This window comes from Maylandia zebra, linkage group LG14 (assembly GCF_041146795.1).
Source record: "Maylandia zebra isolate NMK-2024a linkage group LG14, Mzebra_GT3a, whole genome shotgun sequence".
NCBI lineage: Eukaryota > Metazoa > Chordata > Actinopteri > Cichliformes > Cichlidae > Maylandia > Maylandia zebra.
The window spans coordinates 14,444,271-14,470,992 of record NC_135180.1 but is presented as its reverse complement, the minus strand read 5'-3'; the positions used below and the strand labels follow the sequence as shown (position 1 = coordinate 14,470,992).

Genomic DNA, 26,722 nt, shown 5'->3' with positions numbered 1-26,722 from the left:
GTCATCAAGCATGAAAAAAATCAGTGTAATCACGGAGCAACCGCTGGTTTTTCCTAGCTGCAAAGAGGTGCCGTCCTGTTTTTACTCAGTGTGACTGAAGCATAAGCTCTTCTTTATACCTGCCTAAAAACTTTAATCAAATCAGTGATGAAACACAGGGGCAACATTGAGCTCAAATGCTGGAAGGTAAATTAATAGGCAGGAGAGGTCTGAAAAAGGGGCATGAAAACAAAAGACAGCAGGAGAAAATATATGACCAATAAAACAAAGTATGCAGACAAACTCACTTCAAATAATCACCTGTAAGAGATCTAAAAAAATGAAATCCATGTGATGCAAAATTCTTTCATTCCCAATATGTCAGGTGCCAGAAACGAGTCGCAAACCATGAAGCAAATCGAGTACTTGTAGTTGTTTGCGAGTGTGGAACTATCCATGGTGCTGATCTTCCTCTACACTAGAAATGTCCTTAGCAAACGGGTTTTGGCTGAGAATTGAAAACTCTCCCCTGTGAAATACACAAAGGAAAAAGTCACATGAAAGTCAGAGATCTGCAGATGAAGGAAAAAAAAAGACTAATTGAATATTTATGACATTAAAGCAACACAGAGCTATTTTCCTTACCTTTGGGGTTACGGAAGCTAAGGGAAACTCAGTTCCAAAGTTCAACCGGAGTTCAAAAACATTTGACTTTTTGCTTTAAGCAAAATCCATGTCAGGAAGAGCCAGAGGTTTCTTTAGGGGGGTTCAGACAAGAACAATGCTGTTAAAATCCCAGCTTTGTTCAGTTTCATTCTTTTCAGCAGCAATCTCTCCTTTAACTTTGAGGTAGTGTGCACTAATACACTCACTAGAAGACAGGTGCGTCACAGCTCCCCAGAAATGTGCACATGTAAGTTTAATTGAATGTGTGAGTTTTCGCTCATGCATGCATTTATGTTTGCGCACGTGTGTGTAATGTGTGTGTGTTTGTGTACACGCCCTCCCTCCTCCACAACTCCACTTAGTGTTACCGCTGTGAAAATGAAACCCCACTTCTCATTCAACCGTGGCCAGTTAAATAAAGGGGTAGGCAACGTGTTATCAACCGCTTGCACGCGTGAATGTCACAAATAGTGCCAACACGCTGTCACTCAGCTCTGCAACTATGAATTGTACCGCTGCAGCTTACCCATCACTTGTGATAATGATGAATAGATGACAGAGGGAACGTTCGAGAGGAACAGTATGGTCGTGAACCTGGCGTAGGAGGGAAAGTGTGTGTGAGTGTGTGTGTGTGTGTGTGTGGGGGGGGGGTGTTGAGGCTAAAACAGTGACGGAAAAGTTTGTGTAGAGCAAAATCATATGTGAGAGTAAATGAGAGCACCAAGTCAGATAACAAAAGGCTATAAATAACAGGCAGTTGAGAGAGAAGTGAAGGGAACGTGAAAGAGTTCATTATTTGATGAAAGCACAGAGTGAACATGGAGATAAAAAGCAGAAACTCTGAGAATGGCCTACCAAGGATGACAGGATTCTTTGGCTTGCTCTGTCTTGGGGCTACAGTATATGTCAATCAAACTTAGATGTCAGTCATCCCGCCCACACTTTTTGTCTGTGAGATGCAAAACACGAAGTGCCACATACGTGTGTGAACATCCTGCTGGGCATGTTGCTTGTATAGATGAAGGTGAATCAGCGTGCTAACAGCTAAAATAGCGCACTTATTGAAAAGTATTAGGAGCTAGAGAGAAGGATGGAGGAGCTTCAGGAAAAGGGAGAATCCATTGGGGTAGGAAGCAGAGAAGAGCAGAGGGATGAGAAAGATATAGGATGGTAATTGAGAGAAAGCTCGGCATTCCCCTAAGAAAACATAAGCACCTGAGCACAGAGCAGAGCGAGTATAAACACACATTTAGACAATCAGTTCAATGCAATTCAATCAAGTTTTATTTTATACAGTACCAAATTACAACAAGAGATGCCTCAAAGTGCTTTACTTACACATTGTAATGGGGAACTAGCTTATTAACCATATACTGCCTTGATGCAGCCCATATGGAAAAGATATATATAAATCTTATAAAGTTTGTATCTGTCTTGTGTGAAACTTGTATGAAAAGCATATAAGAGTGAAAACAGATATAAGATCCCTTGAAAAATTATATAATGAAACTTGTATGTTTTGGATACTTACTAAAACAATGTATGAAAGTAATGCGAAAGTGGCCACTTTCATGAGTAATCACATATAAGTTTTTACTATTTCTTTTCCATATGGGAGATCTCTAAATTTAATACACGCATTTCCTCTCCCTGGATACAGGGATTGATTGTTTGTGCAAATGTGTACACAAATGTGGAGAGCAGGTTGGAGTGTGTGCATGCGTGTGTGCGCTATTGAATGTTGATTTTAGCAGCATGCCTGTATTTATATAACACATCTCTATCTTGGGAAACATGCTCAGAAACATTCTGGTGCAGTACAGGAAAGAGTTTGTGTGTCTGTGTGTGTTTGTGTGTAGAGTCCAAGCAACCAGTTAGAAACCCTTGTGTGTTTATGAGGCTGGAATGCATTAAATGTTTCTGCACTCACATTAAACTGCCTCATCATATAGCTACATATGTTTTCACCCATTGTAAGTGTATAATCAATCCACACACGAGTAAGTGATGTGGGCGTATAGGTGTGTGTGTGTGTGTGTTTGTACTATACCAACTATAAAATCACTATGAGGACTATATCTGTAGCTTGTTTCCATTCGCCTTCATTTGTATTCCATTATAAAGTACATACCGCTTCTCTTTCAATTTCAAATCGCCTGGCTTTGCTCCGAAATTGGATGCCGTGCACTCTGTGTACTTGCCCTCTTAGAAAGCATCGGCTACAGTATTAATAGAGATTATCTCTTGACACACCAAAGTTATTATAGCTGTTGGATAACGGCCATTGTCTTATGTGAGGAAAGAGATTTTTTTTTCTGTACTTTTCTAGAAGAACTCTATCTGGCTGATTGAGCACTACTACATGATTTCATTATATCAAACTGATATCGTATTGGTATGGGTTGCAAAACTTGAAAAGCCAATAATTCCATAGTGTGAGTTTGTCTGTACAAATTGACTTGGCTAACAGGTTAGTTGGCAAGCTATTGAGCCTTATGAAGCTGTAATTTTTAAACTAGATAATTATGGTGGAATGTAGAGACAGGGGAGGAACTAAAAAAATATACATGAGTTTATTTGTGTGTGTCGGTGTGTGTATGTGTGTGTGCAAATGAAAGATTTAGACAGACGCACTATGATTAGGCTGCAGTTTCTTCTAGCTGTTTATCCCCATTACTGCTGCCAAGGAGCTTACCAGCTAAATTAGGCAAATTCTGGTCGCCTAAACAAATTACTCGCTCTATTTGAGGAGGGAAATCAAATTAAGAAATTAGCACAGATCCAACACTGTACCCTAGCCAGTAATACCATTAGCTCTTAGTTTAGATTTCATCTTCATTCCATCCACTAAGCTCAGGGATTCTAATACTTATGGATTACCTTAACTTTGCCAAATGTAAGTAAACTCTTAAGTTTTGATTAAATAAAAAAAAAAAAAAGAACTTTTACCTAAAGAATCTTGTTAAACTGGTCAGTGTGTCAGTGCCTCTTCCCTTTTGTGTTCTAATTTCCCCCCCTCTCTATTCAACCTCAAATACTAATTGTTTTGGAAGTCCTGCTTTAATAATAAAGGGTGAATGCATAGTGATGGACTTGCAATGCTTGCAGCAGCCATAATTAAAGTTCTTGTTTGACTGAAAATGAATTAAAATCACAGACTGAAACTGCCCTTGAATAAAATCAGAAAAGCAATAAAAATGCCTCTTTTTGATTTCATTGTTAAACCTATTGAAACATCTCTACTTTCCCTACATTAGTGTGGCCTTTACAAACCTATGTATGGCGCGTCTTTGTGCATTTGAACACATAAATTCTTCAAAGTTTGAATAAAGTGCACCTGAATGTGCTTTTACAGTATTTGCACAAGCCTGCGCATTGTATGCAGGTCTACCAGGTGAAATGATTTTGTTGCTGCCATTTGGTTGGTCTACTGATTACTGCAGGCCTTTGTACAAAAGCATATGAAAAAAGGTAACATGGAATCAAAGGATGGAGGAAATGATTAGATCTGAGTAAAAAAAGAGTAGTAAACTTATGAAGAAAGATAGAGGCAGAAAGGGAGTGGGAGACAAGAAATCACCAGCCATACGTCATCTGCTTCCCTCTCTTCTCTTTTCTTTCCCCACTTATATTTAAACTACCATCGCTGCCCATCTCTCTTTTCCCTATTGCCCTCCGTTTCTCCCAACGCACTCTCACCTGAGCAAGATTAATCGTTCCAGTCGAATCACATTACCTCCAAGCCCAACTCCAAACTCCCCGCCCAACACACACATACATGTGTGAGAGAAAGTGAGAGCGAGAGAGAGGGGTCCGTGAGCCAGAGACAGAGGGAGACAGTGGATGGCGGGTGGGGAATTGAGGGATTTGAATGCATGGATGGTCTGCTCATTTAACTCATCACATTATTTTAGCCCTGTGCTTTATTACACTTAACTGGGACACTAGGCACTCAGTCAAACACACCCACACTCACACATACACCCAGACACCTTCACACATAATCCTGTCTACACATCTATCCTGAACTGCAGGTTTGCCATAATGTGTTTATGACGTTGCATGTTTAATTTGTGGAAGAGGATGATTCATGGCCCCTGATAACAATGCTTCATCATCCCCATAGCACCTATGGCATAAAGAGGGTTTGTGCAGGGCAGGAAAACTGTTGTTAATGGGATGGTAATCATCTCATAACCTGGAAAATGGGCAAATAGGCACAACCCCTTATGCAAATGTGCTTGTGCATTTATTTGTGCATGTTTATTAATGTTCACGTGCATCCCCCCATGCATAGCTGTGGGAAGGTGTGGCATCCACATTGTTTGAGCCTGAGTGTCCTGTTTGGTGTGTGTGTGCGTGTGTGAGGGTGAATATTGATCTATTGCTATGTGCTCTATCACCCTGCCAGGCATAATAAGGAAGAATGGGACACTAAGCAGGTGCTCACCCACTGCTGATTTATAAAACATATGCACCGGAGTAAACACCTCAATCACTCCAAGGGGCAAGGCTATGGGAATTAATAACATTTACATGCTAGAAGGATAATGCATTCTTAGTTTATTTTTTAATGCATGTGACCTCTTAAGGTATACAGTATTCTTCTTAGTGAAGGTGCAGTGAATTGATTCTGGGATTATCTATCCTTGGGAAGAAAATAATCAATGTATAGGCTAAATGGGGTCAAAATAGCCAAATGTGAACTTGGCAAGGCTTTGATATGAAGGAGTGTCTCAGCAGCTGCACTTCAGGCTATTTTTTCACAACTGAAAACAAAGCAAATGGATTCAATGTATTATTTCCTTCATGCTTACTTATCAATCCACTTGGATAAAAATGTGAAAATACGATTTTCTTTAATGTCTGTAAACTAGCATCAGACATGTACAAAGTTCCAGCCACAAATGTTCTTGTGCTTATAAGATCAACGTCTGTTCTTCTGTCAGTTCCAAAGTATACTTTCATCTATACTTGTGTATGATGCATTAAGACCACCAGTGTTGATCAAGTTACTTGAAAAAAGTAATCAGTAACTAATTACTTCCCCCAAAAAGTAATCCAGTTACTTTACTGATTACTTATTTTCAAAAGTAATTAATTACTTAGTTACTTTTTACAAACACGAATTACAACCTGAATAGGTGATAAAACTTGTTTTATTAGTTTTAATCTTTTAAAAAATGTAATTATATGCAACATTCTCTGACTGGAAGAAATTTGTTTAACATTTAAACCTATTTAAACCTGCACATTCCAGCACATAAAATAAAAAAATATTTTGTGTTTACACTCACTCCTTCAAATAGATGCAAGTAAAACACAGCAGAAAATAAATAAAATCAAAGACTAGTGGTCTGAAATGTGCTGTTAGCATGTTAGCAGATCGATGCTACTGTGAACTGAGGAGCTATTGTCTTGATGTGAGCTTCTACTCAGGGTTTTTTCTTCCAGTTCAGAGCAGAAATGTTTTTGTTAAGATACTGGATGTTGTGTTTTTCTCCACAATTTTAATTATTAGCTAGATATATTATCAACAGGGATGAGTCAGTGAGTCAGTTGGGCTCGTGAATCGTGATTCATGATTCAGTAAAGTGATTCTCGAGTATTGAACGATTCGTTCATGATTCGCGCATCACTAAAGGAGGCAGTGGTGGAGGAACACAGAGTGGCGGAGTTTGAAATATTACTCTTTCTGGGTCACAAAATAAACTTTTAAGATATTTTCATGCGTGAATGGTGCTGTGTAAACTTCAAATATCTGCTCGATTCATCAAGACGTCACATATTTACGGTGGCCCCTAGAGACAAAGCACGTACAAACTCCAAAACACATGCAAAATCCAAAACACGTACAAAATCCAAAACACGTGCAAACTCCAAAACACGTGCAAAATCCAAAACACGTGCAAACCCCAAAACACGTGCAAATTCCAAAACACATGCAAACTCCAAAACACGTGCAAAATCCGAAACACATGCAAATTCCAAAACACAACAGAAGTGCTCCAGGACACTAGGGGCAGTGTTGAGCTTTTGTTACCCAGTAACTACACAAGCCAGGAAGTACCAATGACCGGATTTGGGGTCTTCATTTTAAGCCGATTACGTCACAGCGATACAACAAAGGCTGTCCCAATTCAAAGGCTGCTCGAAATGCGTCCCTCAAATGCGTCCTTAATTTCCCTGAATTTTAAGGATGGGTCGGTGTAGCCTTCATGGCCCGACATATCCCAGACTTCATAGCGCGGCAGTGGTGTGGATAATTTTGTCGAAAAAAACCCCAAAAAAACGGCGGAAGTGGAGCGGACGAAGAGTAAACTTTCAGAAGTAAGTACTGAATATTATGTCACTTATTTATGCGCAAATGTTTTTATAATGAAGAATATTAAAACATTACTGTTGGCCACATGTCGGGAAAGTTATGTGACATTAGTGATGTTTGTACTAACTTGGTTTTAAGGCCTTTACTTCAAAATATATGCCCGTTCAATAGTTGACTTTAATCTTACAGAGAATGTGATGATTTTGTGAATAATTAAAGTCAGTCATATATTTCACAAACACAACAAACTGAAAGTCAGTGATGCTGCTCGGTTTGCAGTCCTGAATATCACGGCACAAGCAGGATTCACTGCACTGTTAATGTTAGATATGTTATATTGCTGCCTCTGTTCGGTGGTGTCGAGCCAAACGGACTTTAACCCTTTAAAGCCGGTGGGAGCAGGCACGCTCTGTTTTGCGCAACTATTTTTAAATCCCGGTAGCACTGCAACCACGTAAGCTAGCGCAATAATTTTTTTTGCATATGAAACCGGAGGAGTTGTACTTACATCTTATGCCATCAGCTTGTCCTAAGTCACAGTTTCCTTCCACATATAGCTTTGCAAAAACTGGATAAAAAGCACTTGCAGCAACAAAAACATAATATTCCAGAAACGCGCTTTGCCGATCCGATCAGCTGTTTGTAACACTTCCTACGTCCATCAGCGCGAACTATCGCATGTCCTCCATGTCCTGCCCGAAACCGGAAGTGACGTCATTTTGCGGAAATATAGTATTTTACCATCAGGGCCTTATGAGCCTATAGTGGTGTTTTTAAAAGTTATGTTTGAGTTTATGACTTTCTATGTCGTTTCTGGGATGCTTAGGACTCATATTGCACTGCTGGAAATAGTTTATTTTGATGCATATGTTGTTTTTTTTGCAAATTTGCATTATAATATTTATTTTCGTTTTTCCTGCAGTATATAAAAATTGGTGTATTTCAAAAATAACAAAAACATAATATTCCAGAAACACGCTTTGCCGATCCGATCAGCTGTTCATAACACTTCCTACGTTGGAATAGACGTCAGCGCGAACTCTCGCATGTCCACCATGACCTGCCCGAAACCGGAAGTGACGTCATTTTCGTGGAAATGTAGTTTTTTACCATCAGGGCCTCATGAGCCTACACTGGTGTTTATAAAAGTTATGTTTGACTTTATGACTTTCTGTATCGTTTCTGGGATGCTTAGGACTAGTGATGGGATTTCCGGCTCTTTTTAGAGATCCGGCTCTTTCGGTTCGGCTCACTAAAAAGAGCTGGCTCTTTCTGCTCCGAACCGGCTCTTCAGGTTGTTTTGTTGCTTTAATTAATTTATTATTAACAGTAATATAAAATTATGCACAAAAGGAATTACTAACGTAAAAAAAAAGTGGTTTTATTTATATATGTTTATATATAAATATATGTGGTTAATATGACATGCAGCCTAACAAGTTACAGAAGACATGCCTACACGCTAAGACTTAACACGCACAACATGCAAAGAGTGGAAGCCGTATCAACAGGGAATGGTAAGTAATAGCACGCTAAGCTAACCAAGCTACCATTCCGGCTACTTGAGTGCTGCACGAGGGAGTACAGAGGAGCAAAAAATGTTGACTATAAGCGCGTAAATGTAGTTTGAAGTGACTCAGGAACAAATATAAGAACACTATAATGACATATACTTAATTCTAGATGAGTAAAAGGTTTATTAAAGTGTAAATATGTCGATTTAAAGTCACCACGCCGTTTTGCCGAACATACTTGTGCATCCGCCATCTTTGCCAGCCGAGTCGTAAAGAGGCCTGTGTATGCGCGCGACGGACGGAAGACACCGAGGTACGGGAAATGACGTTCATTTAGGCGAGGCTAAAAAAAGATATAACAGACTTTTTTTGGACTAAAATTACAGAGTTATCGTACCACTTTACGTTCGGTAGGGGACATTATAGTTTTTCCCTATTTCTGTTGCCTATAGTTCTATTTGTATATTTGTAAATTAAACTAGAGGGTGAAAAAGTGAGGGTGACAAGTGCCGCCCACTGGTACGAACAAATAACTGTTATCACGTGATTGCACGGGAACCAGAAACGACCCAAACAGAAAACAAGATGGCATCACACCCAGGAGGATGCGATCAAGGTAGTAGCAGCTATCGTCAACAAATAAAATACATATATTTCGACTCTGACAGAGTCGGTGGGAGTCCAATAGACACAGATAATGTGGCGCTTTAACAGTTAACATTCAGTTTGCTGCTTTATTGCTTGCTAAGTGTATCGTTAACATGGATAGGGCTTAGCTTAGCAAAAGTAGCTAAACGTTAGCTTTGCGTTAGCACTGCGTTGTGTAGATGTTCGCGTTACAAAGAGTAAGCAAACGCGTTTGACCAAAAGCGAAAGGTACACATTTGGAAACAGCATCCGTTTGACATTAAAAAAATGGCAAATTTCCTCACCCAGTAAACACCAGTATGTGGGCCCCACATGGGCTATGGGGGTTCCAAGTGGGGATGGGCTTACAATGGGCATCCATCTGGGACCCACCTGGGTTAACCAAGTAGGACCCATCTGAGACAGCCCAGATGGGCTATGTTCTATGGGCACCATATGGGTAATATATGGGAAGTTGCATGAACAGGCAACTGAGTTTAACGACCTTAGGTAAGTATAATTATTAGTCATGTGTAAATATAAACATGAATTAAGATGAAATAACTGATAATAAATTATGCCAGAGGCAGCATATGTATATTTAATTAATAACAAAATATACATATAAAACATATTAATATAAGTGAAACACAAAGAACAGATGTGACTTAATAAAGACGCTTAATAAAATAAAATAAATGGTTTTACATTTAAATGGGAAAAAAAAATCACTCTATGTAGGAGTGCTTTTCGAAATCTCGCGTTATTTAATGAAATATCACGAGGTTTTCTTAAACCCGTCACCCCCATTCTGGAACATTCTTCATTTCGCGCCCTTGGACAAAGCTGACAGTTAAGCTGGCAATTTTTGGATTAAGTGCATCTTTGATAGTGATGTGCGGATCGATCCTGAAATATCGATTCCTCCGATACCAATCATTTATGTTCTAGAATCGATTCTCACATTAGAATATCGATATTTTAGTAATTTAGAGTAAATTTGTAGTTTATCATGAACAGGAACACAGTGGAAAGAAACTATAACATTCGGATTGTCTACATTCAAAAGAACTACTTTCTCTTCCGCCTTTCATAGTCATGTGCGTAATACGGCTGTATAAATGTCTCGCAGCCCCTTGGCGCGCGCACTCACAACAATGGCTGAGCATAATTGGAGTCATGTGCGAACGTATTTTACCTCCACAAAAGCTGAGACGTGGTTTGCGATACATGTGGCAAAAACATGAGGTGTTGTGACCACACTATGGAGATATTCAAAAGGGCTGTTGGGGGGGGATAAATACATTTTACAGTGTTTATTTATCGGATAAAATACGTTAAATGACCGGAAACAGCGGGGTGTCCAAATTCAGATGCTGCTTCTACCTGAGGACCCGGCCTTCGCGGTCTAAAGAAAGCTGGGTAGTAGGTCACGAGCTCCCTCGGTGGAGTGAAACTCTGCCGTCTGCTCCTTGCTATCTAAAATATAACTGGGCACTGACGTAAACTCTCGACCGTTTCACTTTGTTTAATTAGTTTTCTGTTTGGCGTTTATTCAGCTGTGTGAAAACCCCGGAGGAACCCTCCCGAGGGATTAATAAAGTTAAATTTTATTTAATCTAATCTAATAACTTTAATCTCATCCAAACCGATTTACTCACGAACAAATAAAACACTGAAAACGCCAAACAATAACATTTTTAAGTTATCAAAGTGACTTATGTTTAACCCGAGTAGTGAAAGACCGCGGGGGTTTGAAAACAATGTGTGAGTCAGCTCAGATATTTGAAGTTTACACAGCTACATTCTCACCTGAAAACATGTTAAAAGTTTTTTTGCGACCCAGAAAGACAAATAAGAGTAATATTAAAACTAAGTCGCTGCCGCCGTTGTTGGAAACTGGAATTGGCTGGGCCGCGCTATGAATTCTGCGATATGGTTTTTCAATTTTGTTGTCCGGGTGGAAAATCGGGAGAAATCCGGGAGAATGGTGGCTAAGGGAGATTTTCGGGAGGGGCACTGAAATTTGGGATTCTCCCGGAAAAATTGGGAGGGTTGGCATGTATGCCACAATTGTGGCAAAATCACTAACCTTGTCAAACACCTCAGAGTAAACCATATCACAGAATATGACGAGCGTATTGTAACGTTGGGTTGTGTTGTGTGGTTGAGAAGAGGCGGCAAAACACCTAGCAGGCTAGGCGGAAGGATACACACCCACACTGGTATCAGTAATCTACGGTGGTTCTTTAATACGCATTCTTCAACAACCGTATAAAAGCCCGGCTGAACGGCTGCGGCTCAACAACAAAATGCCCAGCGTTCATACAACCCAAGCGCTGCAAACAAAACAAAAAAAAGGGTCTCGAAAAGAAAACATAAGTCCGTCCCTCGTTAAGCACGAGCGTGAAGGCACGTGTCCTCATAATCACAGAGAGAGAGAGCGAGAGAGCAGTGGCACACACTGATGACACCATCAACCCTCGACTTGGGTGTCTTAAAGGGACACCACACCATAACGGCTGTTACAGTATGTTGAGATGAACTGAAGAGGAGGAGAGGGACAGGTGCTGCTAGGGCGAGACAGACGTCTCTTACGGGTCCTTTAGTGCTGCAGGCAGGCAACATTTCAAATAGCGCACAACTTCATTTTTTTTTTATTTCTATATGATGAACCCTACATTATTAAATTCAAATTCAAATTTTATTTGTCACATACACAGTCATACACAGTATGATATGCAGTGAAATGCTTACACAACTGCTCGTGACCTAAAGAAAAAAAAAAGGCTATGAATAAGATAGGAAATAAATATGAAAATTAAAAAGGGTCAATTTAACTAGGAAGGAATAAAATAAAATATAAAAATGAAAATGAAAGTTAAAAATGAAATAACTGTACAACAACAAATTAGAATGAAGGGTAAATTTAACTGGGAAAGAACAAGATAAAATATATAAATTAAAGTTGAAAATAAAATAACTGTACAACAAAATACACAGTATAGAAATATATAAGAATGTATGAAGATTATGAATGTATTATGAATGTATTAAGTGATGAGAACAAGTAATCTGATGTCCTGTAATCATTATGATGCTATAATTTCGGTATCGGATCAGTATCGTCGATACCACCCTGAATATTACTTGGTATCGGATCGGAAAGGAAATCAGTGGTATCGCACATCACTAATCTTTGAGCTACGGACTTATCTGCACTAAGGGTAAGAACTTTTTTGACTTAATTTGAATGAGTATAAATGAAATGTTTACAAAGTTATGATGCTGCAAAGTAATGTATGGCACAAGTGCTGGCGAACTTTTTCCTAGCACTCAAGCAAGGCTAAGCTAGTTGAAATTTTTACGTAATGTTGGATTTAGCCAATTTTCACAGTTTGAAAGCATTGTCTGGTGTCCTGTATACTGCTTAACTAGCACCAAAATTAATTACTGCGTGTACTTAACATCAAGTTGTACTTAAACATTATCTTGGTTTTTCTCTATGATTAGTATTAATAAAGGACTGTATTAGACCAAATTAACGAAGTTCTAATTTTTTAAGAGGAATACGGGAGGGTATTTTCACTATCAGAGCAACCAAAACTGCTTTGGTGTTGTCTTTATTAGCTTCATTCCTCAGCTTTTGTCCCTGTGTTAGGAGCATGCACAGCAGTCAGAGAGGCAGATCAGTGAGCACTCTATTTCTGTAGAAGACATCATCATTTTTCTTGCCATTGTTCTCATTTTTCCAGAAAAAGCAAATAAAATATAGGTGTTCTTGATTTGAGGTGTTGTTGATTTGTTCCAGACTGGGAAGAGTGAATCTACAATAGGCAAGCAGCTTGGTGTGAAAAAATCAACTGTGGGAGCAATCATCAGAAAGACCACTGATAATCTCCCTCGATCTGGGGCTCCACGCAAGATCTCATCCCGTGGGGTCAAAATGATCATGAGAACGGTGAGCAAAGATCCCAGAACCACACGGGGGGACCTGGTGAATGACCTGCAGAGAGCTGGGACCAAAGTAACAAAGGTCACCATCAGTAACACACTACAACGGCAGGGAATCAAATCCCGCAGTGCCAGACGTGTTCCGCTGCTGAAGCCAGTGCATGTCCAGGCCCGTCTGAAGTTTGCCAGAGAGCACATGGATGATACAGCAGAGGATTGGGAGAATGTCATGTGGTCAGATGAAACCAAAGTAGAACTTTTTGGTATAAACTCAACTCGTCGTGTTTGGAGGAAGAAGAATACTGAGTTGCATCCCAAGAACACCATACCTACTGTGAAGCATGGGGGTGGAAACATCATGCTATGGGGCTGTTTTTCTGCCAAGGGGACAGGACGACTGATCCGTGTTAAGGACAGAATGAATGGGGCCATGTATCGTGAGATTTTGAGCCAAAACCTCCTTCCATCAGTGAGAACTTTGAAGATGAAACGAGGCTGGGTCTTCCAACATGACAATGATCCAAAACACACCGCCCAGGCAACAAAGGAGTGGCTCCATAAGAAGCATTTGAAAGTCCTGGAGTGGCCTAGCCAGTCTCCAGACCTCAACCCCATAGAAAATCTGTGGTGGGAGTTGAAAGTCCGTGTTGCTCGGCGACAGCCCCAAAACATCACTGCTCTCGGGAAGATCTGCATGGAGGAATGGGCCAAAATACCAGCTACTGTGTGTGCAAACCTGGTAAAGACCTATAGTAAACATTTGACCTCTGTTATTGCCAACAAAGGTTATGTTACAAAGTATTGAGTTGTATTTTTATTATTGACCAAATACTTATTTTCCACCCTGATTTACGAATAAATTCTTTACAAATCCTACCATGTGGATTCATGGATTTTTTTTCCCACATTCTGTCTCTCACAGTTGAAGTGTACCTCTGGTGCAAATTACTGACCTCTGTCATCATTTTAAGTGGGGGAACTTGCACAATCGGTGGATGACTAAATACTTTTTTACCCCACTGTATGTCCACACGTACAGGGGTCTTTTTGAAAACAGAGATTTTACCTTTTTGTTTAAAAACAAACAAACAAAAAGTCCAGTCCACACGTGCAGTTTTGAACAAATATCTCCGTCCACATGTAAACGCTAAAAACTAAATGTTGGCCAATCAGAAGTCTAGAAGCCTAGGAGGGAAAGAGTAAACAGGGTTTTGTGCCCTCACAAAACTTTAAGTACTTCTGAAAAGTTTTTGTATTTTTCTGAAAAGGCAGCTAATTTTGTGTTACTTTTCAAGTGCCTTCATCATTTCAAATGTTATTAGCTAAAGACAATATTTTGGCTGATGTAGACTCGCAACTTAGGAATGAACAAAATGCATACAGCATAAGTAGTTTAATAAAAAAAAAAAAAACATTTATTCAAAACTGATGTCGGGATTTTGGGTTGTGAGAGCGTCTTTGTTCAATGTAGAAGTTCACTCTGACGCCTCTGTCTTTCTAAATGCAGGGACAGTAACTGCATGTGTATATGTAAGCGTGTAAACACTGCAGATGGTAAGATTAACAGCAACAGTATTTATTTATTGTAGAAATTAATCTCATGTAAACAATAACGTGGCGCACAGCGTGACGTCAAAAACGGCACACATCTTTGACGTTGCGTGACTAAATCTGCGTTTTCCTCATCCATACTTAAACACAAAAACTGAGTTTTCGAAAATCTCCACCCTGGCAGGAGTTTTTAAAAATCTCTGTTTTCAGTGACCCAAAACGCCGTTTACATGTGGAGGAAAGGCCCAAACGCATAGAAACTATCTGCGTTTTCAAAAATACCCGTGTTCGTGTGGACGTAGCCTGAGATTCTGGCGTTTCTGGCAAAGTACATTTAAATTTAAAAGTCAATTCAGGATTTTAATGAATCCATAGCACTTAATTCAAACTAAAATCGATTTTAATCGGAAAATCAGTTATTGAAACCTACCCCTAATTGTGAGTAAGCTTGTGAGATGGTTCAATTCAATTCAGTTTTATTTATACGGCACTAAATCACAACATCAGTCGCCTCAAGGTGTTTTATACTGTAAGGTAGACCCTACAATAATACATACAGAGAAAAATCCAACAATCATATGACCCCCTATGAGCAAGCACTTTGGTGACAATGGGAAGGAAAAACTCCCTTTGCAGGTGCTGTGTATAGTTCAAAGGCTGCTTTGCTGAAAAATGGAAATAAATCATGAGCTGAAAATAATAAAGATTGATGTACTAGAGCTTATTATATAGAAGTAGATCTTTGCCCACATTGACTTCTAAATATCTAAAGAAAAATATCTATCTTTGAAAACTGTAATGCCTTTTTCAGCTATCCATTGGACTCAACATGCCTTGGAATTTACTTTGTTTCAAATCTGTCTAAACAAATGCATCTTGTATTACTTGATGAATTAAAACAGAAAATGGTGTTTTTGCCAGTGAAGTCTGGATATATGGCATTGCCACTGCTGTACTAGTTGGCTTCTTTTTGCTTTCTCACCAGCATGCTACCATTTGCAGTTGTTGATTTTCTGGATGGTGGAGGTGTATCCATAATTCCTTGCAAGTGGTTTACAGGACCAGCGGAAGATTCTTGTTTCTGGCCACCAGGGAGAGTCAATATCAATAAGGCTGTAAAGGATGGAGTTACTCCAGATACAAACTGGTCACAGTACAGAGTTCACATCTTGGGGAAAGCTGGTAAGAAGCATTTTTATTTATTGCTACCAAATATTCTGTCATTAAAGACAGAACAAAAAATTTCCCTGTAATTTCACTAACAACATTTTGTTGATGTATGTCAAAAATTTACAGAAAACTATGAAAATGCCAGGGTGAAACTGCGGAGGTCTGAAGCAACCTCTGATCTGCAGACTGAGTCGGATTCTGGAAGCAGATTGGGAAAAGGGAAGCGGAAAAGGAGGTAATTATGTTTCTTAAAAACGCCTTAAAAGCAACAATTTATCGTGGTGATTATAAGAAAAACAAAAAAAAATTGACAGTGTCTTTAGCAGACCATTGCTGCTCACCAGATTTAGATATGATCTTAAAATAGCACTTTGTAACTTTTTGACTTTTAAAAATCAGTTTTAGACTCCTTTTGATGCCGGACTATACATTAATGTTTTTAGTTTGTAGGACTAACCAGTAACTAAATTGTTTGTGGGGTTTTTTAATATTTTTTAAAATTCATTTTAAGGCCAGTGATCCAGTCAAGCTCGGATGAGGATTGGGACAACGCTGCGGAACAGCCAGAGACCTCATCACCATCAGCAATGGAGAATAGACATTCAAGTGAAACTCCCCACCAGAACATCACTCATCCATTTGTTCAGCTACCACCACCCTCAACTCCTTCACCTGTGGTTTCACAACCAGTTCCAAGACAACTTGTACAAGCCACCAATACCAGCATGTTTGTACGTGTTCTAACCCTCCTGGAAGACATTAAGGAGACTCAGAGGATCCAAAGTCGAATGCTACAGTCTCTCCTCAAACAACGTGATGGACCAGTTGCTGCAGTATTACCCGAGGGTGCTGTTTTTCCTCTCCGGACAGTCGCAGACGTGGAAGTAGTGGAGCAAAAACTGATAGACCCTGTCTTCCTGAAAGAAGTGGTAAATAATAATGATGTAATAACAATAGTCATTGATTAATGCCTCAATCTGCGTTTTATGCTAGCAGTTATGACGGGCGATCGTGGCTCAAGAGTTGGGAGTTCGCCTTGTAATCGGAAGGTTGCCGGTTCGAGCCCCGTCTTGGACAGTCTCGGTCATTGTGTCCTTGGGTAAGACACTTAACCCGTTGCCTACTGGTGGTGGTCAGAGGGCCCAGTGGCGCCAGTGTCCGGCAGCCTCGCCTCTGTCAGTGCGCCCCAGGGTGGCTGTGGCTACAATGTAGCTTGCCATCACCAGTGTGTGAATGCGTGTGTGAATGGGTGGATGACTGGATATGTAAAGCGCTTTGGGGTCCTTAGGGACTAGTAAAGCGCTATATAAATACAGGCCATTTACCATGATCAAGGAAAGTTGGTGTTTGTTCAAACATGGTCAGTTCAATGAAGTAGTGGAAGGTGAGCTTCACAAAAGTTGCTGTTTTTGAAAATAAAATAAGTTGTACTTTACAAGTTGTGCCACGCCAAACCTTAAGAAAATACTTTTGGTGGATCAGTCATTTAGCTCTTTGCATTTAAGCCTAATTACTGTGTAGCTATGCAGGTTTTCTTTTAGGTGTGACTGATGGTACTACTGTCAGTAAAATTATTGTCCTTGTGTGTCCTAAGGTTGCTGTTGTGGCAGAGATCGGAGGGAGCACTGTTGATGAAGCCACCAGAAGAATGATGGCTTTCATTATGGACAATGCTCTATCCAGGCAATATAACTTCGTTGGGCACCATGGAAAGCGGGAATTTCGAGGGCTTAAAATTTTTGAAGTGCTATATGGTAAGCTCATTAGTTTGTAAGATATTTTGTTGATGTTTGAATAACAGATGCTCACTTCAGCTGTAGTCAGTCTTCCAATCAATTTAATCACTGACTTAAGGTTTTTATACTTTGGTTCAACATTTATGTGACATCTTATGCTGTGTCACAGTATAAATATAAGTATGTAACAAAAAAAAGAGAATTACAGCTGTGTCTAGATTCAGTAATAAAGTCTCACTTTCTTGTGGTCAATATCTGTGCTTTACAGGCAGCTTGAAAAAAAATGCTCTTACAAGCCAGATTACCAGAAAAGAGGCAGAAAAGGCAGCATCTAAGTGGTTTATTGGTACAAGAGATAGAGGAGGAAATCGCATGGCAAGGGCTCGGGCTGCTCAATTAATCGAATTTTAATCACGATTACGATCTGGGCTTTCAACGATCATTAAAAATGACGGAGCCGATTATTAGCCCCTCCCTCATTTATCCGCGACACCTTAAAGGCCGGTCCGTGAAAATATTGTCGGGCATAAACTGGTCCGTGGTGCAAAAAAGGTTGGAGACCGCTGATTAAGAGGACCCGAGGGAAGCTCGGAAAGCTAAGCAGAAGTTATTTGGAGAGGAGAGAGTGACTGCCGTTGGCTGAAAAGAGAGGTAAAAAAAAAACTAAAGTGGTGTTGCACACTATTTTATATTATTTTTTAAAGTCATTGTTAACCCTTTAAAGCCGGTCGAGCAGCACGCTCCGTTTTGTGTAACTATTTTTAAATCCCTGTAGAACCGGAACCGTGTAAGCTAGCGCAATAACCCGGAGGAGTTGTACTTACATCTGATGCCATCAGCTTGTCCTCGGTCACGGTTTCCTTCCACATAAAGCTTTGCAAAAACTGCATAAAAAGCGCTTGCAGCAACAAAAACACAATATTCCAGAAACACGCTTTGCCGATCCGATCAGCTATTCGTAACACTTCCCACATTGAAACAGAGGTCAGCGCGAACTACCGCATATCCGCCATTTCCTGCCCGAAACCGGAAGTGACGTCATTTTTTACTCGTAGGCCTTAAAAGCCTATACTGGTCATGTTTGACTTTTCTGAATAGTTTCTGAGATGCTTAGAACTCGAATTGCACTGCTGGAAATAGTTTATTTTGATGCACATGCTGTTTTCTTTGCAAATTTGCATCATAGGATTGTTTTTTCGTTTTTCCTGCAGTATATAAAAATTGCTGTATCTCCAAAATAAAACTATGAAGACACTCAAAATAAATTTCCTGTTGTTGTAAACTATTTTTTGCAACTTTTTTGTATTTAAAGTTTTGAGGGATAAGCCTCTTAAATTTCTCCAAGTAGAAATATATGTAAAAAAAACAAAAATGATTTTCAATTTTTTTTGTAGTTTATTGCACTTTTTTGCAATTAATGTAGTTACTATGGACTTAATGCATACATATTATTAAAATATGGGCTATAACAGTTGCATAGCAAATTAAAATGCTCCCACAAATGGCACTACAACATGTAAAAAAATAATATAAGCTCTGGCGGACTTGGTTCTATAGTAGGTCTTAAAGGGTTAAATAAATATCGTCAAATAATCGAGATCTCAATTCCAGTGAAAATAATCGTGATTATCATTTTTGCCATAATCGAGCAGCCCTAGCAAGGGCACAGTGTCGCGTGCAAGAGAGGTATACCTTAGTGACTCGGTTTAGATAGACTGTGGAGATGAAATTAATTAGAAATACTTTATTATTGAGGGAAATTATGTTTGGGTTGGTTTTTTTTGGGGGGGGGGGGGCTCATCAGCTCAGGTTGTTCTGGAGGGTGATGGCTGCTGCCAGGAATGACCACATATTTCTCTCTGGTTTGCAGCATACTTGAAGACGGCTCTCACTAAACCATTTTTTGGTTCCTCACTGTGTTACGGTATGTGAACAATTTCCAGTTATGTTTAGCAGTTTGTGCAATATTCTTCTTTGCACAATCAGCTCCAGGAACTCCAGCGCCAGCCTTCTTTACCAGTGTGTCACCAGTGTGACTTCAAACTCACAGACTCTGATACTGCTGCCCTAACAAATGGCTGGGAAGCAGATTGGAATTTCCACAAGAGACTTGTAGAAGATATTCCACATCTTGGTGCAGACATTAAAGTAGTAGTTCCCAAACTTTATCTGATGGCCCTATTTTTGTTTTACATGAAAATCTTCGGTGCCCATCCAGCACACACCTCAAGAAGTAGAATCTGTTCTCTCCTTGGTAGATGTAGTCGTTGTTACATTTCCAGTCTTCTCCCTCGTCTCTCAGCATGTAAACCGTGCTTTGTTTACTCCTGTTCCCCCTGAAATCCACAATCATCCATTCTGTTTTGTGTTTACTATGAGGTGATTGTTTCTGCACCATGCAACTGGTTAACCACGTGCCTGTTCTAAGCTTTGTCCATCACTGAGACACCCCACAACACTTATCAATGTAACTATGTAGATGTCTTTTAATTTGATTTTTGAGTGCCTACTTGGTTAATCCTTTTGTAAATAGCTTTTCTGTTACCATGGATACTCATGGTCTTCAAAGAGTTCAATGTAGGAGGTCAAACAACTTGTTCAGCACAACTTTCAAAACAACTCCAGTAGTATTGCAAATCTGATGTTATTTGTGAAAAAGTGCACTTTTTTTCAGGACCAATGGATCAGTGAATGAGTGAGAAGCTGTGTTTCAGTGCATTTCTTTTTCTTTTAAACTGTATAACATTGATTTGTTATTGTTTTGTGTATACTAGGGACCTTTTTTGTCAACATGTTCTCTAAACAAAAAAAAATATTTGTATAGTATATAAAAAATTACTGTTATACTGCATACTGTTTTAAAATTTCATATTAATCAGTATTAATAAAAAAGATAAACTGACTTTGTTGTACAGGTGATTTAAATTTTAGCTTACTGTATTATCCAAAATCCCATCTGGGCAAGCACACTTGGGGCCACCATGGAAATGGAGGACAAAAATAGCTGGGTCCCAGGTGGGTAACCCGTGTGGGCCCCAAATATCAGACCCGCTTCTATGCATATGGGCCCCACACATGTTTTTTTGATTGGATCTGGTTTGGGGCCCATTATTAACCCATCTGGGCAAACACATTTGGGGTCACCATGGAAACTGAGGACAAAAGTAGCTGGGTCCCAGGTGGGTAACCCAGGGGGGCCCCAAATATCAGACCCGCTTCTATGCATATGGGCCCCACACGTTTTTTTGGTTGGATCTGATTTGGGGCCCATCATTAACCCATCTGGGCAAACACATTTGGGGCCACCATGGAAGCTGAGGACAAAGGTAGCTGGGTCCCAGGTGGGCCCCAAATATCAGACCCGCTTCTATGCATATGGGCCCCACACATGTTTTTTTGGTTGGATCTGATTTGGGGCCCATCATTAACCCATCTGGGCAAACACATTTGGGGCCACCATGGAAACTGAGGAAAAAGTAGCTGGGTCCCAGGTGGGTAACCCAGGTGGGCCCCAAATATCAGACCCGCTTCTACCCATCTGGGTCCCACACTTGTTTATTGGCTGGGCCTGATTTGGGGCCCATCCAGGGCCCGCCATTAACCCATCTGGGCGAACACACTTGGGGCCGCCATGGAAACTGAGGACAAAAGTAGCTGGGTCCCAGGTGGGTAACCCAGGTGGGCCCCAAATATCAGACCCGCTTCTACCCATCTGGGCCTCACACTCGTTTGTTGGCTGGGCCTGATTTGGGACCCATCCGGGGCCCATCATTAACCCATCTGGGCAAACACACTTGGGGCCACCATGAAAACTGAGGAAAAAGTAGCTGGACCCCAGTTGGGTTTCCCAAGTGGGCCCCAAATATTAGCCCTGCTGCTCCCTATTTGGGCCCCACATATGTGTGTTGACTGGGCAGTTACGGCAGTTTTTAACGTGAATTAACTTAAATTAATACTATCAACTAAATAACTAACACCAGATTTGATGTATTGCCTTTGTATATGTTACGGACAAACAGGTGTCTAGAGTTGAGTTCAACAGGAGATATAAATAATTTACAAAAACAATAGTTTTAAAAACGTGTTTAAACTAATTGTTACGAAAAAAAAATACGTACGATGAAACTGAGAATTGACGTATAATTTTTCTGTCATCTAAAGTGATCTCATAATAATTTGGCGCAATGCTTATTTATCAGCATTTGAGTCATCTAATGAGTGTCTACCTTTGTCTTTCATGGAATTCCGGAGATCAGATACTGGAAGTCGGAACTATTTTGTTACAGGAGTGAGTACACACTACACTCTTGGGTAGCAGTTATATGTGGAATATATCATTTTTGTGAAGGAAATCAACTTGATATAAGGGGTTGGGTGTAAGGAGTTTGAGTGCCTTTGTTGACTTGTTTCAGAAGGAAGAGCTGATCACCTACCAATTGCAAAGCTGTTTGTTTGATCTTCTAGGTTGCATGTCAACATAAATAGTGAATCTCATGTTGACCTTGGCACATCCGTCAGAGTGCTAGTGTCCTAATGCTGGGTTAAAAGTGCTTTGGCACAGAGAAAATATGTATCATATGTGAACGAGGCTTGTTGTAAGAAAACACATTCGACACTCAAAGAGAGTAGTAAAGTGCTATATACAAGTAACAGTCCATTTTGAAAGTGCTAATGTGCCAAGGTTCAATGATGACAACCAGCTTAGGTAACCAGGTCATCTTAACCCCTTCACTTTGGTTTCTTGCTGTTGAACTAGAGAAAGTGTAAGATGGCTTACTGTTGTGTATTTGTGCTGTATAGTTTCATCTATGAGCGAGTTCAGAGGCAAAGAGATGGCAATAGTGCAGTGACGAGAGAACAGCTTGATGGAAGCCAGCTGACTGACCCAAAACATAAGAAGCTTGCTCAGTGCCTGCAGCATATTGGAGACGAGCTGGATGGAAATGTAGAGCTCCAAAGGTTGGTAACTTGTCTGTGTGCCTCTTCAGGCAACTTTAAAGGCGTGGAGTATTATGATATGCATGTTTGTTCAACTATAACTGTAATAACTAAATTATTTGCTTACCATTATTCAATCTTTTTCCCTAGAATGATAAATAACTCTTCGCTTTGTCCCACAAGAAAGGTTTTTATGAGAGTGGCCTCTGAGATCTTTTCAGATGGAATATTTAACTGGGGCAGGGTGGTTGCACTGTTCTACTTTGCATGCCGACTCGTTATCAAAGTACGTGAAACTGCTATTGCCGATTCCCCCGTTACTACCCTGTGTATATAAGCCCTGTGTTTTCCCATGCTCGGTGTCGCGTCGTACCCTCAGATTATGCCTGTGTTCCTGTTCTCCGATTTCAGTGGTCACTTCATGTTTTGTTTTCATACCAGCAATAAAGCTGAGGTTTTTGAGTTTCACGTTAGTGTCTGAGTCCTGCGTTTGGATCCTCCTCTCCGCCTGCCCGCACACAGAGCCCTGACAGAAGCACAGGGCACACGGCCTTTATTTCCTTTCTTAAAGAATCATGTATAATATGTGTTAAATTGTGTGTGTATATATATATACTAGAAAGCGAAAATTTCAGAAGAAATTTCAAGTGTGCCTATTAGTGATGGGATTTCCGGCTCTTTTTAGAGATCCGGCTCTTTCGGTTCGGCTCACTAAAAAGAGCCGGCTCTTTCGGCTCCGAACCGGCTCTTCAGGTTGTTTTGTTGCTTTAATTAATTTAGTATTAACAATAATATAAAATTATGCACAAAAAGAATTACTAACGTAAAACAAAGTGGTTTTATTTATATACCGGTATGTTTATATATAAATATATGCGGTGGCCCCTAGAGACAAAACACGTACAAACTCCGAAAAACATTTCTAGCATGAACTGAACTTCCAAAGCAGAGCTACTAGATCACTTAAATTACACAATTGAAAGCATGTGTGTATTGTTTGTGTATTTATACACAGGCACTCATATATATTCAAATAATTTAAAAAAAAGTTCATTTACCTGTTACTACCACACACCAAATCCGGTTGTTGGTACTTGCTGGCTTGTGTAGCCACAAGATACCAAAAGCTCCACACTGCGCCCAGCATCCTGGAGCACTTCTGTTGTCTTTTGTACGTGTTTTGAGTTTTTATGTGCTTCTGAGTTTTTACATGCTTCGGAGTTTGTACGTGTTTTGGAGTTTGCACATGCATCAGAGTTCGTACGTGATTTGAAGTTTGTATGTGCTTTGTCTGTAGGGGCCACCGTAAATATACTTTTATTTATTCACTCCACATAAAATGTAATAAATAAATCATATAATACAAAAATCAACTATTCACATTTCAACTTTTAACTATTTAAATTTTCAGCTTTTTCCTTTTACAAATTTAAAGTGAAAACAACACAAAACACTGCAAACCACAACCCAATTAAATATAAATTAAAATATCAAAACAAAAAGAACATGCATATTCTCTGTCATATGGGCCTGGATGAATAAACTTTCTGAATCCTTTATCATCTGCAACCGAAAATAGTTGTGGATGATTACTATACCTTTCTAATGTCATGTTTTTGTCCCTGGCTCTCTTTCTCTCTCTCTCCCTCTGGCTCTGTTCCTGCTACCGAGTGTAACTACCGCCCCTCCCCCCTCTGCCCAGCGTAAAGCACAAGGCTCACGTGCAGGCGAGAGAGAGAGGGTGAGAGAAAGAAAAAGAAAAAAAACCCCACGTGACGGCTCGCGATAAGGAGCCGGCTCGCGTCGTTCACGTCAAAGAGTCGGCTCTAAGAGCCATTTCGTTCGCGAACGACCCATCACTTGTGCCTATGCCGCTGCTAATCAGTGTAGTTTGCCTTTCATACGGCTACAGAGAGCAAAACTCAGCAGAGCAGCCATTCTCCACCATGAACTATGGTTAAAAACAAACACCGCTCGCGCCTCACAGATGACAGCTTACAGTTTTGTGTAACGATGAGGGGACTTCGTACAGCCCCGATTTGCAAACGCTGTGCACAGAGGTTCATGAGCAGAAGTCGCATTGTACCACGGCAGACCCGACAATGTTTGCATGAACATGCTTTGAAGCATTACGTTATGGACCACTTTTCACACATGGTTGGTGTACCCACACAGCCAGCTGTAGCTTTTCAACGCACAGCCCAACACACACCAAAAAAACAGCCGAGAGAGCACAGACTTTACGCCCGTGGGTCCACCTCCCCTGCAGCAGCACTGCAGACCACGCCCTGCCACACACATCAAACAGGTAAAATAAATATTTATGCACTTTTATATTCACTTTTTGTTTTTTGTTATTTTACACAGTGTTCTGAATGATTAACAATGGTCTACAGCCAATCTTGTGTATTATTATACAAGCTTTGGTTGTAAGATTCAGATAACTATTTAATAAAAGCTAAATATTTTATATGAGAGCAAGAAAGAAAAGTATATCTTCGTGTCCCCCTTTCCCTGTTAATGCCCTACCTGGCCCCCTGGCAAAAGCTTTGCTAGATCCGCCCCTGCACAGTTACCAGCTGTCAGCTACACAAAAAAAGGAGCTTGGTGTTATTTGTCTCTCAGAAACAGTTCATAACTTCCCTTCAACTCATTCATGTCACCTAAAAGGTAAACCTGTTTCTCCATCACCAGTTCAGCTCTGATGATTCAGTAAGGACATCTCCTGGTTTCGACCAGCCCTTTTTTACAGCTGTGGCTCCAGCAAACATCAGCTGATACTAGAAATTAAAATCAAATGAATTCTAACAACAGCTGATCAAGCTTAAATGTGCTGCTGTTGTTTAGCACAATAAACAAACGAGAGAAAAGCCGATCATTGATCAGTTTCATGATTGAAGTTTCAACAGGCGAGAGAATGACATGGGAGCATGTCATAAAGTTCAACATCAGTAACTTAGCGCGCACACAGCTGTATAGAAACTCCGTCGTGCTAGCTAGCACGCAGTACGAGTTATTGTAAAAAGTCAACACAACGAAAATAAACTACACCTAAACTCGGTTTATATCTGACACAAATAGAGTGCGCAGTTCATAACTTCTTACCTGAAATTCAGTTCACCTCACGCTCCGACCGGCAGCCGCCTGCTTCTCCTGCCTTTTGTTTCCCTGATCCACAATTGAGAACTGTTGCTAATATGGGATCTCTTGATAAAACGAGCAGATATTTGAAGTTTACACACCTACATCCTCGCCTGAAAATATCTTAAAAGTTTATTTTGCGACCTAGAAACACTAATAAAATACATATTAAAACGAAATGGTGGCCGCCATTGTTTGAGTCGGTAGAGGCGTGCCATGACTTGTGGGATATGGAGTGTTCCACCAAGCATACACCCTTGCGGTTACCGTAACTATTCAACGGTTCGCGCAACCTTAAAAATTCCAATGGTTCCTTAAAGCAGCGACGCTGTGCGCGCCGTTGATATTCTCGTCATTACGGTAATCCAAATACGGGTAGACAGGCCATACCACTCCCGACATACCACTAGAGAGAGCCAACACACCACAAATGAAGTTTGAAATCTGTTTTTAGGGGGCCAAAAGTTAACTAAGTGCGCCTCTGCCAAGAGGCACACTTAATTAGGTGAGAAGACATGTAAATAACTGCAACTTGAATCTGTACTGAGGCTCAGTATTTGACACAGAGTTCATGTTCATGTATTAACTATAATATTGGCCATATTATATTTAAAAATTCAAATTCAAATTTTATTTGTCACGTACACAGTCATACACAGTACGATATGTAGTGAAATGCTTGGACAACTGCTCGTGACCTAAAGAAAACAAAAAAAGGAAAAGGCTATGAATAAGATAGGAAATAAATATGAAAAATTAAAAAGGGTAAATTTAACTAGGAAGGAATAAAATATAAATTAAGGTTAAAAATGAAATAACTGTACAACACAAATTAGAATGAAGGGTAAATTTGACTGGGAGAATAAGGTAAAATATATAAATTAAAGTTGAAAATAAAATAACTACAACAAAATATACAATATAGAACTATATAAGAATGTATGAAGAAATATAAATAAATATATACACAATAACAGCAGCATATACACAATAACAGCAGCGTGATTTAAGTAATGAAGTGAAAACAATGTCCAGAATGTCCAGTGTGTGTAAGAACTGTATGTGTGGGTCAGTACTGTGTGGTGGTGTGATTGAGAGACCGTATCGCCTGCGGGAAGAAG

The 26,722-nt window shown here is 40.0% G+C and overlaps 1 protein-coding gene across 13 annotated transcripts in view; it reads left to right on the top strand.

Moving 5' to 3' along the window:
- The window catches only part of LOC101486720 (uncharacterized), an 80,334-nt gene that overhangs the window by 2,634 nt on the left and 50,978 nt on the right, over positions 1-26,722 (top strand). For 7 of the 13 annotated variants that reach the window (XR_013101651.1, XR_013101648.1, XR_013101647.1 and 4 more), the window contains exons 2-6: positions 15,602-15,798; positions 15,913-16,021; positions 16,298-16,715; positions 17,381-17,540; positions 19,393-19,446. The exons of 1 other annotated variant lie outside the window; for it this stretch is intronic. Coding sequence is in view for 3 of the 12 variants with exons in the window: in XM_076892266.1 (XP_076748381.1) it covers positions 15,602-15,798; positions 15,913-16,021; positions 16,298-16,715; positions 17,381-17,540; positions 19,393-19,446 (938 nt within the window). In the remaining 9 variants the exon portion in view is untranslated. Of the gene's footprint in view, positions 1-15,601; positions 15,799-15,912; positions 16,022-16,297; positions 16,716-17,380; positions 17,541-19,392; positions 19,447-21,778; positions 21,884-22,322; positions 22,483-24,635; positions 24,769-26,722 lie in introns of those variants that run through there. 5 more of the 13 variants (XR_013101654.1, XR_013101653.1, XM_076892268.1 and 2 more) reach the window with 4 other exon arrangements.